The sequence below is a fragment of the Nanorana parkeri genome, unplaced genomic scaffold, assembly GCF_000935625.1.
Source record: "Nanorana parkeri isolate BGI_ZX_2015 unplaced genomic scaffold, ASM93562v1 scaffold577, whole genome shotgun sequence".
In the NCBI taxonomy this organism is placed as follows: Eukaryota; Metazoa; Chordata; class Amphibia; order Anura; family Dicroglossidae; genus Nanorana; species Nanorana parkeri.
In genome coordinates, this window is record NW_017306845.1 from 893816 (window position 1) to 913855 (window position 20040).

A 20040-nucleotide genomic window follows, 5' to 3' on the forward strand; every position below is an offset into this window, starting at 1 on the left:
CAGTCTTAATTAGGCAATTAGTTGTGTTAACCCATGTACTCCATATAGAAAAGAAAAACCGCGGTTAATTGATAGTGACCTACTTTATAGGCAGAAATGCATTAGATGAAGGTGCGCTTCTTTTAATAGGTGAATGGGATTACCTAGGAAATGGTTAAAGAGAAAAAATTTTCATGGAACAGCGGTGATTGCTAAGGCAGCATAGCGGATCTAAAAAGGGAAGGCATCAGTTCACAATCTTGCAAGTACTAAGGTCCCCTCATCATCAACAACATAAGTGCAGGGACCAGGGATGAGCTGAGTAACTTCATTGGTGCCTAAATTTTGCCAATTATGAGCTGCTTAACTGCAATTTGCTAGAAAGGAAACATCTAGGGTTTTAGAGTATAATTCAAGATAGTTTAGTTTATTTCATTTAGTGTTTTTACTTTTTATTTGATAACACACACTTTTTTTCCCCCTTTACTACAAACAGAAATTACAAAATATAAAATATAAAAGGACCATTTCCTGGCACAAGAACAGGTCCGGATAGTTCTAAGGAGCTTCCATAACCCTCAAGAACCATTTAAAACCTATTGTACCCTTACAATCCACCTTCATTTTGCTTTCCTCCAATGAATTTCATAGAAATCTCCCAAATGTTTTCCCTAAATGCAAACTCTCAATTTGGCAGGACTCTTATAAAAGGTATGCCTCGTCCACTATGATCTCCATAGCCGGGGAAGTTCCCACGCTCAGGTCTGCCTTGATGCACACAGGTCAAGGCAATTACCTGTAGTAACACAATCCACAGCGTGATCATCAACAACCACAAGCCATTAAAGTCAGCTAAGCAGGACATGACACATTGCAAAGAACACGACGCTCACCAGGATGTCAAAAGGCAAAGGAGACATGCACTGTACCTTTCATCCAGTCCACTACTTGGCTCGGGGACCATTTACTCACAGGTTCCATAATCAATGCCATGTTAAACTTTGCCAGGTTTTTGAACAGCTACCAAAGGGATGCGCGGACAAGCAAAGCCTTGTCAGTCTCCCGGGTTCTTGAGATTTCCAGCAGCACAAGAAGGAGCTTTGTCTTTTAGCAGCCAGTCCTCAGCCTGGGTGGAACGCAGCTGTGGATGTCAGCAATGCTGAGCCGTCTCTGCCCAGTGGAGCTCAGTCCAGGCTTCCATGAGCAGCATCAGTTCTCATGCTGCTGGACAGAGCACGCCTCTCTGCTATGCACAATGCTGCTTCACACCAGTCACTCCAAGCAAGCAGCCCTTTCTCTCTTCACTCTTTCTCCCACCTAACACCCTCCTCCCCTCCCTACATGACATCATCCCTCCACCCCCAGCCACAAACACCAAAGATTCCACCACTAACTATTCTATCTCTTCTCCTTTGCACAGCAGATCTTCTGTATTAGTGCTTGCATGGTTAGTGTCTGTTATAACACGAGTTAAGCTGCACAGAATGATAAATATAATTTAAAAATACATACAAAAATAAAATAAAAAATATATTAAAATAAATAACAAAATAAAAGGGGGGTCCTTTTTCCTTTTTCTTTGCGCATCTCTGCTTTCAGATCGATGTCCTAGAAACAAAGAGCAGTGTGCGGTAACTCGGAGCAACCCGTCAGCAATCGCGTTTGATTGAAGACGCAATCTTTTCGGTCGCTGGGAGCTTTCTGCTGTGGTACAAACGGGAGCAGACGGAATCTGGAGCAGTTGCCCACGGCAACTAATTAGCTTTTTTTTTTCATTTGGCTCAGATTAAAGTGATATTAAAGTCAGACATGTTTCTAAGCTTTTTCAAATGCTGATTAAATCACTTACAATGGATGCTGCTCCTTGATGTTTAAAAGGTTTAGCTTCCTGAAGAATCAGCTGGTCCTCTGAGCACTGGCCCTGATATCCTGTTTTAATTATTAGGGCTTATTCACACCATCTCTAGACCAGATCTGTATGTGTTTCTGGAAATGTGTGTGTGCATTTTTTATGCATTTTTAATGCGTTCTGGTGCGTTTTACGTTTCAATTGAATTTCTAGTGAGTTCTGGTACATTTGCATGACTTTTGGTTTATTCCCGACCAGAAAAAATAGTGTATGTGGTTCTTTTTTTAAACGTTCTGGAACTGAACGCAGTGCTGAGAACTAGTCTCACTTTTTATCATAGGAATGAATGGAGATGTGTTTTTGGACCAGACAAAAACATTCTGGTCTGAAGAGGATGTGAACAAACCCTTAGGGTGCCTCCTTTCCCTTACAAGGTGCTATGGAGCCTCCCTTGTGTGTGCTAGTAAGTTTTGTATGTCCCCACATACACACAGCAAAGCAAGACACTCCCCCCCCCCCCCTCCTCCCTTCTTCAAGCTCCTAGATGGACAGCTGCTGGATACTGCTTTGTCCCTTGTGATCTTGTACTAGACAGGAAGTTCAGGGAAACCGAGAGAGTTGGAACCAGCTGTCTGGAAACATGTTGACTGTAAGTTCTTGGGCAATAATGTGCAAACATACTTTGCTGAGCAATTTGTTTGCTCTGGATTCATTATTGTAAAAAAGATTGAGTTTAATACTACTTTGAGCTCTGAAAATAAAAGAGAAAGGCTGATTTGTTGCTGTACACAGCTGCTACAGGTTTTGTTTGCTCCCCTCATTTTAATGCTGCTTTTTTTGTGGTATGCTGACAAATAAGGGTTCATTTCTGTTTTGTTTTTGCGCTGTTGTAAGTATTGATGGGAGAAAATTAGGCTGGGGGGCGAGGGTGGGTTTTAAAACACCAAATGCATTTCCTTGCATTCTAAACATGAATGATTGGCAATAAGTGTGGTTCACACCATTGCATTGATTTGCTTTTAAAAAAAAGATAGATCAGGCTAATTTTTATGAAAAAAAACACTAGGGGGGGGGGGGGATCAACGCCCATCACCTCTGCATTGTAGTGTGAACAGGGCACATAGAAAACAATTGTCACCACTGTATGTATGAATGGGCCCTTAAGCTTTGAAGATGAAAGAGAGAAGCTGACTGGTTACTATTAGCAACTGCTCCAGATTCTGCTACAGTTTTTTTTATAAAATCCCGCTCACGGCTCTGTTGCACAGGCAATATACAGCAGTGTGACGATGTCACAGCTATATTTACAAGGCAATATCTGGGTTTGCAAAGGCATTTGGTGAACAGAAAGATACAATACCAGGTGAGGTGAGCTGGGTACTACAGAGACATGAATCAGAGGGTGGGTTTGGGGGCGGGTAGATCATATGTATAATTTACTGGGTGAACAATGTATGCATTATATTGGATGTGTTTCACTTAGGGTGTATAAGGGAGATGTAGTTCTAGTGATACTCTGCACCAGTAACATCATTCCAAAGTTCTACTTAAAGGCTATCTATGGTCAAAAATGAAAAATAAATATGTATTTCAACATTGAAAATCCATACGTTCTATCCCACTCCTAATAACCATATGGATGTATGTACTTACTTATTGAAGATGATACTTCTTCAATGCACTGACAATGAACTGTGATTATGCACTTCTTTGTGTCACTCACAACTCACACAGAGCCTGCCTTCTGAACTAGAACTCAACGTCTGAACAATGTAACATTATCATTGCTTGCTGGAAACAATGCATGATGGGCTATGTAATCTTGAGAAATTGAGATTGAATCACATAAACCAGCAGGGAGAGAGACACAAAGCACACTGGGAATACGGGAAATTGATAAAAATGATGGGCAGACAGAAGGCAGCACTCACTACATAAATGGGAGTTTTTCAAGCAAGCTTTGATTGCATTATTAAAAACAGCTATAGTATATATTCTTATTACAATGCTGATGTTTTAACAGGATAGTGTATGCCTGGACTTTACAACTCCTTTAACTGCAGCAGAAAAAAAAATCAGGTCTTCTCCACTACCATACAGGTTTATGCTGTAGGGGAGAGCTGTATATAAATCTCAGAATGTAATGGACAAAAATACAAATTTATTTATTTCATTCTTTCTTCATCTGTGAATTTAGCTGTTTGCCTGCCATTTAGCTCTAAATGTACACTCCTGTCAATATAAAAAATGTAACCTTAACCTGCAGAGCCCACCACAGATCCAGCACAGCCCCCAAGACCTGCAGTGCCCACCATCCTTCACAGCCCACCTGAGACCCCATAGAGCCCACCACAGATCCTGCACAGCCCCCTTGAGACCCTGCGGAGCCCACCATAGACCCCGCAGAGCCCACCATAGACCCAGCAGAGCCCACCACAGATCCTGCAAAGCCCACCTGAGACCCCAGCTTTCTTGCTATGCTAATAGCGGAACATGTCAAAAGCTGAATACAATGTATGCACGGTATCCAGCGAATGACAGGTTACGCAAAAAGTCAAAGCAGGAAGGGGTGGGGGATATGGGGGGGGGGGGTCTGAGTTTCGTCTTGCCTAGGCCAGCCCCAAACCAAAATACAAGACTGCATCCATCCCTAAATTATGTTAAGTATTTTAAAGAAAGGTAAGGAAATAAACTTGCCCTTGGCTACCCCGACACTGCAAGGTATAAGTGCTTGTTTTGTCTAGGGGGCTCAAATGAAGCTCCGTTTAAAGAGTTCTTCTTTAAATGTTGCCGGATATGTATGAACTCATTTCTCCAGTTCTCTTACTTAGGGGTAAAGAGTGGAGTGCAGTGGGACACTGTCACTTGCCCCAACCAGGGCAGTAAGACAATGTTTGAAGATAGCTCACCCTCCAAGCTTTTATACTTACTGAGCCATGCTCCATCACTGCCTTCCTGCTGTCAGTGCGTCGATCAAGGAATGGCCGCTCTTTGCATTGTATTCTGACAGAATACTCATTCAGAACGGGCAGCTCATAGGCTGCCGGCTCTGATTGTATGCAGATTTTCCAGCCGACTCCTTGGCTCAGCTAATTCACTCTTAATGGTACCCACACGCACCCCAATGCATGGTAATTGTACATTCTGGTGCACCGAATTAAAATTATTAAAAAATAGTGCATGAGCCTTTTTTGGTGTATTAGACAACCTTATTTAAAGGAATGGGTTTTCTTTACTGACATGCGTTCCCAAACTGTGCAGTGTGAATTAAAGGGGTTCTAAACCCTCCAGTTTTTTGCCTATATCTACTGCTAGCAAGCAGTAGATATAGGCAAGAAGTTTAAAAAAAAACAAACGCTTGAACTGGTTTTAAACTTACCTCGTTATCGCTGCTCGCTCCCACGCCGAGAATCAGGAAAAATCAGGAAAAAAAACATGTTATTGACAAGTCTTTTATTTTTTTTTAAATGGATCCACCAAAGTAATCCAGCATCAATCACAACGTCCAGCATTGTCCATGATGATGACGACTCGACGAAAGAAAAAATAAAACAATAAAATAGAAATAATTTTTAAAAAACCCGATGACCCCTGTCCCGTTCACTCGTGATGAACACTCACCGCAGAATGGCATTTTGACAGATGCTGGTAACATATAAACATTTGGGCGGGGCTAGCAGTGACAGCTAGCTCCACTCAACTGTCTACAGTTGTAACAGGTGAACCATGATTGGGCAGAGTAATCATGACTTTCCCCAATCATGGCTCTCACAGTTCTCTGTGCCCAATCAGGGCTCACAGGGCACAGTGCCATGTGCCGGGTTCTCAGTGGGCAAACAGCCCGCCGAACACCCTGACAGTTTGTGTGTTCATCAAACACACGAACTGCCGATGTTCGAGTCCAACTCAAGTTCACCGCGAACACCGAGCCCATCCCTATTTGTCAGTGACAGTCGTGCATATACATGGTACGATTACATACAGTTTGGGATAGATGATTGTCACTGGATGTATCTATCCTGCACACAGCGACAGTCATCTCTCTCAAACCACATGTAATCCTACCATGTATGATTACATGCGGACTGCCGCTTACAAATGCAGCCACTTGTCACTTATTTCAATATGTACAGTGGCTGCATCTGAATTGGCATTCCTGCCGCAGGAATCTATAAGTTCTTGACGAAGGAATGCCAGATCACTCCATGTGAAGGGAGACTAACTCCAATTTTGTCTTCCTTCTGCACAAAGGAATTTCATTAAGGTGATGGCAGAAGCCTTGGCCCCATTGTGTTTGAAGGCTGTATCAGTAATTCCATATCTGGACAATCTGCTTTTTTTTTGCCATTTTTGAGGAACAGCTAACAGTGGATCTACTACAGCTGGCCCAGGAACAGCTGGAAAATTAAGCTGGCTGCTAAATTGAAGAGAATTGTAGGCGATTGCCCTAGCTCTGATATCTTTTCAACAAGATCTCCAAGATCAGCACGTCCAGGTATTATCACATAATACCAGAGCCAAAAGCCAGAAGCAGAGTTCTCCTATGCCTAGCAGAGGAAATTCTGGGATGGTCTGAAAGGAATTTGGCATCCTCGACAGCGGTAGGTCTGAAGGGGACTCTAAATTTTTTAGCCTTTTTCTTTCTCCTTGTGTTTTTTTTTTAAATTAATTTTTATTAAAAAGGAAACTTTGCCCCAATGGGATCACTGGGAAACCTCTTTCTTTGGAAACCTTTTTATTAGTTTTTTAAAGCTTTGTTTAGGGTGCTCCAACACCGGCAGCACTTTATATAGCACTATAGTAGTCTATAGAGGGTTACCTGGTTGCTGTTAGTGGGGCGGGGTAACTTATCTTTTACATCACAGTTATCTTTGAAGACAGATTAAATTTTACACTCTGTTATTTGGTTGCTGTTATTCATTGATATTGTTTATGTGTTGGTAATTCTGTCCCCTGTGTTACTGTTTAGCACCCGGCTGCAAAGAGTGCTATTAAATTTAGACTTTTCAGATTATAAGTAGTGATGGGCCAAACACCCCTGTGTTCGGTTCGTATTCGAACACCCGAACGGCCAAAAAGTTTGAATACGAACTCGAACCTAATGCAAGTCAAAGGTGGTCGAACTTTCGAAAATGAGTGTCCCCTTTAAGAGTGCTTATATACACGTTATTGGCCATAAAAGGTGTATGGGGGTCCGGGTACTGCCCTGGGGGACAGAAATCAATGATAAAAACAAACACAAAATATACAGTTTTTAAAGGAGCAGTGATTTTAACATCACTTAAAGGGTAAGAATAAAAATGAAAAATTCCTTCAAATATCATGTCTGGGGGGTCCCATTGACCTGCCAGTGAAGTGGCGGATCTGTAGGATGTATAGAACCTGCTGCAGCAAAACTGACATTTCTAAAAAAAAACTGACATTTTTGTTTTACTGTTAATGTGTGGAGTTCCCCCTCCTAAACAATACCAGACCCTCTAGGTCTGGTAGAAATATTTAGGAGGGACCCCGTGTAAAAATAAAATAAAAATGTGTGTGGGGTTCCCCCTCAAAGTCATACCAGGCCCATAAGGTCTGGTAGGAATTTTAAGGAGGAACCCCACCCCCAAAAATGGGCGGAAAAAAACATGGGGCCCCCCTAAAATTCCATACCATACCCTTGATCCGAGCATTGGCCTGGCAGGGCCGGAAAGGGGGGGGGGGGGTTATTAAAAAGGCCAGACTTTTGATAAAATCCTTTAATTGAAAACAAAACAAAAGACATGTTTTTGACAAGTCTTTTATTAAAAAACAAAACAAAACAAAAAAAATTGATCCACCGATGTAATCCATGGTCAATCACGGCGTCCAGCGTTGTCCACGACGACAATGAAATAAAAAATCAAACAATAAAAAATAAATAGAAATAATTTTTTTTAAACCCGCCGGCCGATGTCCCGTCCACTCCCCGCCGCATAATGGCATTTTGACAGATGCCAGCAAAACATAAACAATTGGGCGGAGCTAGCATTGACAGCTAGCTCCGCCCAATTGTGTAGTTTGCCGGCATCTGATAGGCGAGACATGATTGGGCAGAGTCATCATAACTTTGCCAATCATGGCTCCAAATGAGTACTGAGCCCTGAATGGGCAGGTGCAAGTCTTTAACCAATTAGAGCTTCGGAGGGCTCTTTGCCGTATGAGACGTTGTGTGGTCGAACAGACCGTGAATATCCCATAAAGTTCGGCGTTCGATTTGAATTGAAACAGCAGACCATCCCTAATTATAAGCAGTCTGATGCTGATTTGTAGTCTGAGTTCATTTGGCTTCCCCTAAACAATCTGTCATCATTTGTATCTGTCTGCTGCTGAGTGTACCCTGGTCACAGAGCAGAGCAACCAATAAAAGATTGCTATGAGACGATATCCCTCTCCAGCCAATCACTGTTAGACAATGGCCAGTGGTGCATACCACTGAAGCCTGGGGACTAGCTGAGTATTTACACTGAAACTTGATGGGTGCAGGCCTAGTGGTTACTACTGATGACAAGGACTAGTAACATCTACCTTAGGTAGTGCTGTGTCAGGTGAACTACCTGCTGTGCATGGAAACAGTAACCACACACTGCAATGTATTGGAGTTTACATCTGCCTGAATGATACTAACCTCCACCTCTCTCCCTGAAGTTCTACAATAAACGTTCTGAACATCATATCTACAGTCTGGACATCACTTCAATCGATTACCGAAGAGGGAGGTAAGTGCTGATGGGCAAAGCGAGTGAAATTACCCCCAGACATGAAGATTTCGGAGTTGACCCCTTGATACAAATGTGGCCCTTGGGCCTTTTTAATTTTGACCTTACTGGTCTATATGAAAGATTCTGTGTATGTTTAGTATGTTTACATGTTCTAGTGGACATTAGTGACATCAGTTATGTATCAGACAATTTGCTGAGGTGACGGTTATTAGAACATGCCCTTGGGGTTTCAATACAGAACTCTATATCTAAACCTGCTACATGCCTTCGGGTGTAATGCTTGGTAGTCAGCATTTTTTATGCATGACGTTAAAATTTTAACTTTCTGATTTGTACTAAGTTTTTACTAAACATCTTTGTGTGTTAAAATATAGAAAAATGTGGTTTGGGTCAGTGGAATGAACTTCTCATGTGCCTGAAGGCTATTTTAGGCCATATGGAGTCAAAGTGCCTATAGCAATGTCAGTTCAACATATAATCCTAGTCTGAAGCAAAATTATGTTGCTGTAGTTTGGTAGACATATGGACATAGGAAGGAAAGGAATGTGATACTAATTACTGTTGTTTACATTTTGTAACCCTTGAAAAAACATATGTGTGATGTCAGTATCGCTTGTATGTTTAAATCATTTATGATAGATAGATAGATAGATAGATAGATAGATAGATAGATAGATAGATAGATAGATAGATAGATAGATAGATAGATAGATAGATTATGACATAGAATAATGATATAAAAATATTGTGTCCATACTTTTAAGGTTCCAGCTCCCTTCCTTTACTGATGACACCTTGACAAGAAGTGAGAGGAATTCTTTATCAGGGAGACATACAGCAAATAACTTCTTATATTAATAAAGTGGTCAAGATTTTGTATTTTTTTTTAATTTTCCTTGTCTGCCTTTGTTCTACTCTGAAAAATTCAACCTACTTCCTATCTTGGTGACTGGTGCCACCAGGAGGTGTGGGCAGGTTGAGCTGAGCTGGGTGGCACAAAAAAAGGGACCAGGAACGTCATGGTTTCTTTAGTTTTTTGGGGGATTTATATTGAAGAGTAAACAGGATTACAATGCAGTAGTTGTCTAACAACAAATGTACAGCAAAATAGGGTACTTTGCCAGTTATGGCACAAGGCAGTCCAAATAGGCAGACTTACAGATGTCAGAGTGCTTAAAGAGCGCTCCGCAAACAGGTTCTGTTTGCTGGCCTGAAGTAGCCTCTCAATATAGTGCTGTGCTGGCAATACCAGACACACAGTCAAATAAAGGCTGGAACAGGGTGTGTCCCCAAATTTCAGCAGTCTACAAGGGAATAACAGACTGTGCCTACACTGTCCTTGCTCATCAGAACCTTTCCCTACATTAGACGTATCTCTTCCGAACAGTGCTCCAGTGGCAGAACTACCGCCGGTGCAGGCGGTGCCGGCGCCCGGGGCCTCAGGCTCTGGGGGGGCCCAAGCAAGATGCCGGCCGCCGGATCAGTATCCAGCGCCCGGCGGGCCCCTGGTCTCTCCGCCGGGAGTGTCGTATCATCCGTTCATCCGACACTCCCGGCCAGTGGCATAGTGAGGGGGGGGCACAGCTTGCGGTATACTGAGCCTAGGGTGACTCCCGTTACCCTATAGTCCTCCCGTTACCCTAAGGAGAACTATGGGGAAAAGTGTTAACCCCATAGATGCTCAATACCCCCATCTCCAAAATACCCACTAGTAATGTGGGGATTTGTACAAACCCAGCAGTTGCAGCAAGGGCATTCCCTGCCCCTTTGTGGCATTTACCTGCAGAGCTGGGAATTTCCCTGCCGCAGCTAATTGGGCCAAGAGGAGGGGTATGTCAGTCACAGTTCTGCATGGACGTGGGTGAACCTAGGTGTACTGGGTTCACACCATGCTCCCGATCACCACTACTCCCCACACTGCAAAGCACTCCACATGGCCATAGCAGGGTCAATACTGTACATAACCCTCTGGGTCCAAAATGGCTGCATGAATCTCAGTAGATATCTGTGTCCAGACAGACACAGGCTGCTTCAAGATGGCTAACAAGATGTCTTCGATTTACAAGGAGACCTGAATGCACTGTTTGATTGGGCAGCTATGTGGCAAATGTGGTTTAATGTTGATAAATGTAAATGTATGCACTTGGGGACTTAAAAGCATGAATGCGTACTGCATATGATGCAGTACTGCATATGATGCAGTTACAGGAGAACTGTACTGCATATGATGAGGTCTTACTGTTGCTTTGTACTGGGCAAAGATTATGTCTCTCTCTGGAGTCTATACTTTCTTTAATACAAGAAAGTATTTTGCTTCCTTTAGAAACTGCAGCTTGCTGAGTCTATGGTCTACCAAACACCAAGACCCTTCTCAAACATTGACTTCCCCAATTGTACTCCCGCATTCATGCTTTTAAGTCCCCAAGTGCATACATTTACATTTATCAACATTAAACCACATTTGCCACATAGCTGCCCAATCAAACAGTGCATTCAGGTCTCCTTGTAAATCGAAGACATCTTGTTAGGATTTTATTCCACTACACAGCTTAATGTCATCTTCAAACACAGAAATACTGTATAAGCATTGAAGTGCCTTTAAAAATGAATAAACACACCAACGTGCGACGGTGTTAACCTAGCCTTACTGTTAGTACAGAAATGTTTTCCTTATTTGGTGAATCATTGAAGTTTTGTAGTTTAAGAAAAAAACACTAAAAATTAAAAATAAAAATACCTATTTAATTTGTAATTTTACTTTACATTGTACAATCAACATAATTTTTGTGTCATGCAGAGACAAATCATAGAATAAAATTTGAAGACTATACATTAGTAACACTAGTTGTACTAAAACCATCTCTGAATCATCACCCATATAATAATAAGAATATGTTTTCTATTTTTTTTTTATTATGTTCTGATTTTATAATGCATAGAAAAGATAATAACTACCAAAAATCAATTTTTTTGCAGAAAAATATACGTATCAAACTGGCAACCTAAGTATTGACAAAGTTTTGAAGATTGTGAATATGCACTGAACTGAAGAAGTGAACTCTGATCTAGTTTTATTAAACAAACCCACTTTTCTGTTGGGAGAACTGTGTACGCTCAAAATATTCATAAAAAAAAAAGAACCTGCTTCATTTTACTGTACTATATCTAAAAATATCGCATAAACGTGTTCTTCCAAAAATAAGCAAGGAAAATAATTGCTGTAGACCAGCTTAAAAGTAGGTTAACATTCAATAAAGGAATAATGTCACTGCATTGTCCTACTTTTCACAGGTCACAAACCTCAAGGCTATATCTATGAGCGAAGTAATAATGTTAGATATAATAACAGCTCTGCAATCTGAGGCAATGGGGTTGATTTACTAAAGAAGTAGAATAGTCACTTCAGTCACTTCAAACTTCCAGTAATCGAGGTAAAATCCTGCTGTTGAAATACATTTGCATGTGGTTGTATATGTGTTTACTGGGCTAAGAGAACTTTCTTCTCCATTTTTAGACTACCCCAATTATTCCCAGAAAAGGATGTAATGTTTATACTTCTATGTTAGTTAAAGTGTATATAAAGGCCAGACTTATTAAGGAAGGGTCATTGCTGCCATTGTCACTGATAGGGAGACTTGCCCCTGTATTTGCCCCTGAGACCATTGCCACAGGAACAGATGGAGAGGGGAAATCCAAAACATTAGAGTTGTCACTAGAGCAAGAGGAGGGGGAAAATTCTCTAGTAGGGATAACACAACTAAATATCTCAGAAGAGTGACTTGTCTTCCTTCTCACTGCTCTATACAACTCTTTTGTGTTTTTTAAATGTGGTTTTAGTAATGATCATATTGATTGAATTACTTTTAAAACGAAAAGTTTAAGATTTAAAAGCTGGTGCTACATAACAGTTAACATTTTGGATCCTTTTAATTTTAGCATCAGTGCAAATACCTGGCGATCCTGCCAGTCCCCTACTGATTGAAGGGCTTCCTGTTACTGACCACGCTAAGCACGGAAACAGATCCATGCTAGTGTGGTCAGTTTGCATAATTTTTATCTTCTGAGACACACAGAATGCCATCTTGACTCACAGTATGCCTGTAGTCTCATAGTCAGCTAGTGACAACACAAGCTGACACCCAATGGCAGCCTGCGAGAGCATGGAATGCAGGAAGCATAAATGAGAGTGTATTTACCTGCCCAGAGCTACATCATGGCATCAGTTAAGTCCTTCAGTTGTAACTTTGTCCCCCCCTAGCAGAACAGCATTGTATAGGAGGTGCTTGCAGTCATGTGACTGCTGGATAAAAGTGCAAACTAAACCTTCTTATCCTTTACAGCTGAAGGCCATGCCATCTTACACTATTACATATTTAGATACACAATTTTATTGGCACTGTACATGTAATGAGCTATGACACAAGCCATTTCATGGATTGAAATTTTGGTTAAGGTGCAACTGAAGTAACTAAAGTGCAACTGATAACTTTTTTTAGTTTTGGATTGAGTGGAGAGGGATTAAAACACCTTTCAGGTGTCCATGTTAGAGAGATTCAACCTCTTTATTTATCATGGTGACTGTTATCAGAGAAAGTGAAAGAAATCCCCAAATTTTGGGTTGTCACTAGAACAAGAATAGATGGGAAACCTTCCAATGAGGACACTAGTTCTGGTGACCTTGCTGACCAACAGGGATTTTCCTCACTTTCTGTTGTTATTATTGGACAGAAGGTGAAGGAAAATGTTCTCAGTTGGACACAGATGGCAAAAAAAGCTGTTGAGGGTTATAACCTGGGCCTTCCCTATAATGAGGCCTCATTGCAGGGTGGCCGGGTGTTGGCTTTAGTTCCACTTACATTTTTAACATTTTCAGGTATTTGGCAGTTTTCTTGTCACAGTGTGTGGAAGGTTTAAATAATGTAAAATGTATGTTATGTGATAGCCTGGATGTTATTTGCAGACCTCACATAGACTTTCATAGAATCAGTTTGTAGATGCCGAGCATATGCTGATCTGTTGTAGTAATTTAATTTGAAAATGTTTCAGCATTATTACTGAAACTCATCTGAGCTGTTTGGGGAACATTCTCTGACATTGTGAATTAGGAAGTAAAGATGAGAAAACAGAGTCAATCAGAATGGACCTCCTCTAATTTGAATATGTTTCTAAAACTGTAGTTCCAAAAGAAACCTTAGTGAGGAAGCTGATCATTTTTCATTAAACTACATCAGTGGCAGCTGTATTAATTACCTTGATCAGTTTCTCAATGTTAAAATGAGTAGGTTTTATTTGAATTTGCAGCAGAAAACCATCTGCTTTATAAAAAAACTAATTTCAACCCGAGATCTTACATACAATGTGGTTAAGAGAATTTAAGTACACAGGAGCCATTTCATTTCTTTTCACTTTTATCATGTATAGCAAATATGATTTAAATTAGCACAATTTTAATGATTGAGGCTGTCTGTAACGTCTAGGAAGTAAAATGTCCATAAAAGTATGAGGTTTTTTTATCCTGCTTTAAGGTAAAAGCCAAGCACATTATCACATGGTATTTTGATGGGGTCTTAAATGTTTACCTGTTTATTTACTTTATATTTTATTTTACCTTCAGTGGTTTAAATCAAGGTGGTAAAGACCAATGGTCTTTGAAACAAGATAGACCAGGCAGAAATCTAGACTTTGAAAGTGCTGAGAGCTAAAACACTAGCCCAGGCCCAGTTGCAGGAGAGGATTCATACCATAGAGAAACTCATAGGGTGGAATTCCCAAAACTTACACGAAATAAAGTATGCTTTCCATATCTGATGATAGACCTTACAGGAAGTAGTCTTCCTAGCTGTTAGGATCATGGGATACAAATTCAGAGACAATCTTGATGCAAGGAAAAATAACAGAGCTTCAACAGTCAAGTAATTAAAACCAGTGACCATTGAGTAGGAGGGCAAAACAGTTCAGGAGACAAAAAAAACACAGCTCATGGAACATCTGCCAGGAGTCTAACGAGATAAGGGTATCGCATCAATTTGAGCCAGTACAAAGCAATGAGAAGCACCGGAACATCCTCTATCTCAATTCTGCAAAGCAGACAAGGAAAAGCAAAGGTTAGGGTGTACTGATCCCACGAAATCACCAGACCAGAATCCATGCCTTCTGCTAGAGAATCCCTAAACCTGGATAGAAACCTGTCCCATTTGTTGTTAAACATGGGGGCTCTAAGGCTCACATGTGGTGCCCCCCCCCCCCTGCAACATTGATCCTGGAACACAACTGGGTGTAGGGTCCTCTCCTACATTTGCAGGCACTGCCAGATGAGAAAGTTCACCTGCCCCAAATGCTTATGCCTAGACAGAAAAAGCAGCTTTGTGAAGCTTTGTTCAGGGCAAGATCTGACATTTTCCTCAACAGGACATATGACCTGATAACAAGGCATAACAGGGAGGCTTCAGAGATGGGGGTCAAAAAAACTGCAGCAGCCCTGGTCCCCAATAACTCGGAAAGAAATCTCCAGATACACTGGCCTGAAATGAATAACAGAATCCTGTGGTAACTAGAAGACAGGAAGTTACTGCTAACTTCAAATCCTTCACAGAGATAAGCCCAATATAAAACTGGTAAAACCTGAGCTCATTAGCTAACTGGAAAAACTTTCAGGATTTTACATATCTGGCATGAATCAACCAGCAGCTGTTGGCGTATAAAATTCTTCCAAATGAACAACAGAGCTGAAGTAAACATGTCCACTTTCTGAGGGCAGTAGAAAAAACTAAGGCATGATGGTTGTGGGCAGGGTTATCCTGCGCTAACCAATGGCTCTTTTTATTGCTAGTGTGCATTTCTCCTGTAGGTGGAAGTATAATCTGACAATCTAAGAACTCTAAGATGGAAGAGAGGAAACAGGAGAGGCAAAAAAATGGGGAAGAGGGGGTACAACTCAGGTAGGGAGAGGGACCCCCCAGGGAGGAGGGGCACATATCCTTACAGTAAGGTAAGTAAGAGGTCAGGCGCCAAGTTGAATAATCTTTGTTGGCGGATGTCAGAGCTAGTACTAGAAAGGGGAGGTATGGTATTCAATGGGTGGAAGGCACAGTAGAGAGGTCCACAGTCCCAGAGCACCTATAGGACTTATAAGTGTCGGAATCTTTTAAATAGTTGCCCCTCTACTAGATTGTAAGTTCTCACGAGCAAGGTCCCCCTAACCTTATTGAACTGTCTCCCCCATTTTGTAAAGCGCTGCACAAACTGTTGGTGCTATATAAATCCTGTATAATAATAATAAATAGTACCCATCTGCTCCAAATGCGCAAGTACTTGTCCATGGTGTTCTTACCTATATAAATCAACTCCACCATGTCCTCCACATATTGAATCTTACAGAACCATTCATGAATGCTGGGAGTCTTTGGAGGCTTCCACAGCCCGGGAATTAACACCTTGGGCGCATTGAAAAAGTAGGTTCAAAAGGGACAGATTCCCCTGTGCTCTGGTAGATTAACCAGTAAATTTCTTCCTAAAATGAAATAATTTGGAAGCAAAACCACCAGATATGCGGAAGAGAGCCTACAGCACCATCATAGCGCCAGCAAGTATCCGGTATGTCAGGTAAAAATTTGTGGAGATGGGCAGGGGTACGATACCATGTCTCCTGTATATTAGTATTCATTGAGCCTTTCAGAAAGTTGAGGTTGATAGTTTCCCATTCCTTGCTAGACCACTATAAAGGATAAGTCCCATTCCTAGGCTGCCGCCTTGACTTGGTTAGGGGACAGGTAACGGGTAAAAAATCAGTATATGGCAGTAACGGTGTTCCGGATTTGCAAGGAAGATCTACACATCGACTCAAAGGCAGAAGGTTTTCTAACTAAGGAAGGCCGTAATCAAGAACTCTTAAGGTAATTGCAGAGTTGTAAATAGAACCAGAAAGGGACTGTGCCCTTGACCAAGAGGGCATTCAACTGGGAATGGGAGAGGGAGTGAGCGAAATGTGGAGTACTGAAAAAAATTCAGGCATCTAGGTGTGGGAAGGGCCCCCACTGTGTTGAAACGGAGGGTGAAATTCTGGGGGGGAAATGCGGGGTTCAAGAGAATCGTAAAAAAAAGATGGAGAGTCATGGCAATCAGGTGGTGCTCCCAAAAAGATTGGGGTACATGACAAGGGGGAGGAACTGACTGGAAAACTCTGTTCCAGGGGGCTGAGCTGAAAGTTTATGATTATGGAAATGCTTACAAATCACAATTACTAGAGGGTGGTCAATAGAGTCTATAAAATTTGCGCCGTGCGCCGTCATAAAATTTGTTCCGTTTCGTTCCATTTCGGAATATCCGTTTTTTTGTATTTCGTAATTCGTGTCCGAAACTCAATTCGGATTCGTACGAAATAAGAATCAAAGCATTGCAGCATGCCCAAACATCCTTTGTCAGAAAAGTAATACTTTAATTATTTGTGTGCACACTTATTAAATATTCTAAAGTAAAGAGCGCAAAACTTAAAATGTAACTGAAACGAAAATGTATTTTTTTTATGTCATTTTGGACAGAGTGGAGAGGAATTAGAACACTTGTCAGTTTTTCAATGCAGTCTGTGTCCTCATTAGTGAGATTCGCCCTCTCTATTTGTCCTGGTAACCATTATCATGAGGTGAAAATGAGAGAAAATCCCATATTCTGAGTTGTTACCAGGACAGAAATAGAGGGAAAATCTTCCAATGGTGGATGGTCCCACTTTGGAGGGATTTCTTCTCACTTTCAGTTGTTGCTATAGATGTGAATGGAAATATGGAACATGCAAAGGAAAAAGACTGCAACAACAAAACTAAATGTTTTGTTGTAGCAGGCAAGATAGCTAATGATATCTGAGAATAATGTTTCTCTTATTAACTTCATAAACATACAATGGAGAATCCAGAGAACACCAAAGCTCTTTGCAGTCAACTGGAGTCTCCACTGGTGTTGCACAGTGTTGGGTCCTATTTCAGCTACTGACCATCTTTAAGTGGGTTAAGCTATCCAATATTGGACAACAAAATTGACATGTCATTGTTAATGTATTTCTCTTTATACAAGTTCTCCACTGTTTACGTTTGTAAGTGCAGTTGTTATTTCTTGTTTTGTCATTTGTTTTTATGTGTGCAATTGTACACTACAGAAAAGAAGCAGCACTGATTGGCCCAGCAGTTGCTGAATAGGTACGTCTTCATGGGACAGTGCTGGAGATCGGGTGAGTAAAGCACCCAGAGATAGGTTTTATTTGCAGCAACTACCTGGGGATACATTTTTTTTTACCCAAAGTGGAATTGGAGATTAAGCAAGAGAAAGGCAGGCTAATAGCATTTTCAGAAGGGAGTCGGCAATTACAGCTTGCATGTTGCAAGTCTCATGACTCTCTAGGATTACTTAGTTATGCTGTACAAACAGTAGTTCTGAAATGTAATACGCAGTGACCCTTAACAACCAATCAGCCTTCAGACTGTTGAACCCAGATGACTTAAGGATCAAAGTAGATTCATCTATTTCAAATAGAATATTCTGTTTTCATCCATACGTCATATGGATTCAAACTAATTTTCCAAACTTGCACGCCGATTCAATAGGCATGCTAGTTTTGGAAAATGTGGAAATAAATCTCATCTATACACTTCTTGGACAATGAAAAAGAACAAAAATAACAGTGGCAAAATCTGAACTGTTACCAACTGTCTTGAGATCTCAGTGTATCTTTGCTCAAGTCTGAAGAGAAACAACAGTAATTAGATTAATTAATTAATTAATTATCTTTCTTCTTTTATGGCTAATTATGATTTTAACTTGTGTTTGTAGAACACTGGACACCAACTCTAATTCCTTTCATGAAAGTGTCACATATTTCTTGTTTTGCCTATCAAAACTGTTAGTTTCTCATGAATGCCTTTGTATTTGAACTAAAGGCTGTGCCACCTAGGGCAAAGGTGAACCTAGTGGAAGTTTCCCACTAAGCCATAATAAAAGGTACTTTGGTACTGCTAGTTATCCTGCAGATTGGCCATGACAGTCTGCACAAAATAACTTGTGCAACAAATTAGCTGTGTAATGAGTGATTATCTGGATATACAAGTAATGACTCAGTTAAATGTCTTTGTTTGCAAGGAACTTTATAAAAAGTACTCCGGAATGGATGCTTTTTCTAAACCAGCACAAAAATAAAGGATACACATACTTGACCATGATCCTAATTTTTATGTTCATATAAACCTTTTGGAAGGGATATATTAGCTTTTGATATAACATTAACTGTTATGTTTATATATGCATGAAACAAAACAGAAGCCTTTATATTGAACCTCAGAAATGTAGAATATCTGTCTTATAAAATATACTTGGGGTATGAGTGATGTTCAGTGATCACCTACTTTGTAGGTTGTTTGGAGAACATCCAAGCATGTGCAGCACAAGACAATTGGAGATCTATCTTCCAGAAAACAGTAAGTCCCTTGTGTGACGTATAGCACTTTTGGCTTTACCCTGCGCAGAGACTTTTCCAGTTGAAAAGACAAGGACGTCACTGGGGCAGGTTAACACCATGGGGTTGATTTACTAACCTTTTAAACACACCACGAACGTGTATACACCTCTGTAGTGTGTTCCCTCCCAGCATGATCTATGGGAGGAATCAAAACACCTTTGTAGTGTGTACACACCCAGCAGGTGTGTTGTGCAAAGCCCTGCAATGAATTGCAGGGTAATGTGGTGTAAATTAGCTCTATGTTATGTTGCTTGCGTTGATGAATCCAGGAATGTAAATGCATGAGCTAACCATTTTTGTCTAAACTGTGAAGCAGCATTATATATGCATCATGTGCATGATTTTTCCATATATGGCATTAGTGGAAATATGCTTTTAGAGACTTTTTGGTTGATAAATACGTTTTGCTGTGTGAAAATCACACACACCTGGTGTGTGTGTGTGTTTAGGTTAGTAAATCACCCCCCATGTGTTTTACAAGAAACACACCATTCACAACATCTACTATAGCAATTCTGACCTTTAGGAAATGACTGTGATGCTCCCAGCCATGCCCAGACAGGACTGTAACATGGTTTAAAGTATGACAACGTTCTTCAAAGAGTTTTTTTTTCTGATTTCGAGCATTTAGAGATTCAGCCTAACTGTTTTGAAATATCATTTTAATGAAAGATAAGAAAAACATGCAAGAAAAAAAACCTTGGAAAGATAAAAAATAATACTTGCCTGTCACTCTCCTGAGACTAGCAGTCAAAGGCAGCAGTGCCTTAGATCCAACACTGCAGATATGCAGCTATGATGCTTTAGACACAGGTATGCCTAGGCACTCTGACATACCAGGAGGTGCACTGCTATTTTTCAGGAGGAATTTAAGATAAAGGTACCACTACGGTGCTGCTAAGGCACAATTTAAATTTCAAAATGTTCCCTATAATATAGCAAATCTTTACTTTAAATTTCATGGCCTAACATTG

At 40.8% G+C, this 20040-nt stretch overlaps 1 protein-coding gene across 9 annotated transcripts in view; it reads right to left on the minus strand.

Moving 5' to 3' along the window:
- Nucleotides 1–1283, minus strand: part of CNKSR2 (connector enhancer of kinase suppressor of Ras 2) — a 284331-nt gene extending 283048 nt beyond the window's left edge. For all 9 annotated transcript variants that reach the window (XM_018562440.1, XM_018562438.1, XM_018562437.1 and 6 more), the window contains exon 1: nt 909–1283. In XM_018562440.1, the coding sequence (XP_018417942.1) occupies nt 909–972 (64 nt within the window). In that variant the 5' untranslated portion in view covers nt 973–1283. The remainder of the gene's footprint in view (nt 1–908) is intronic.
- Between the last annotated feature and the right edge of the window lie 18757 nt (nt 1284–20040).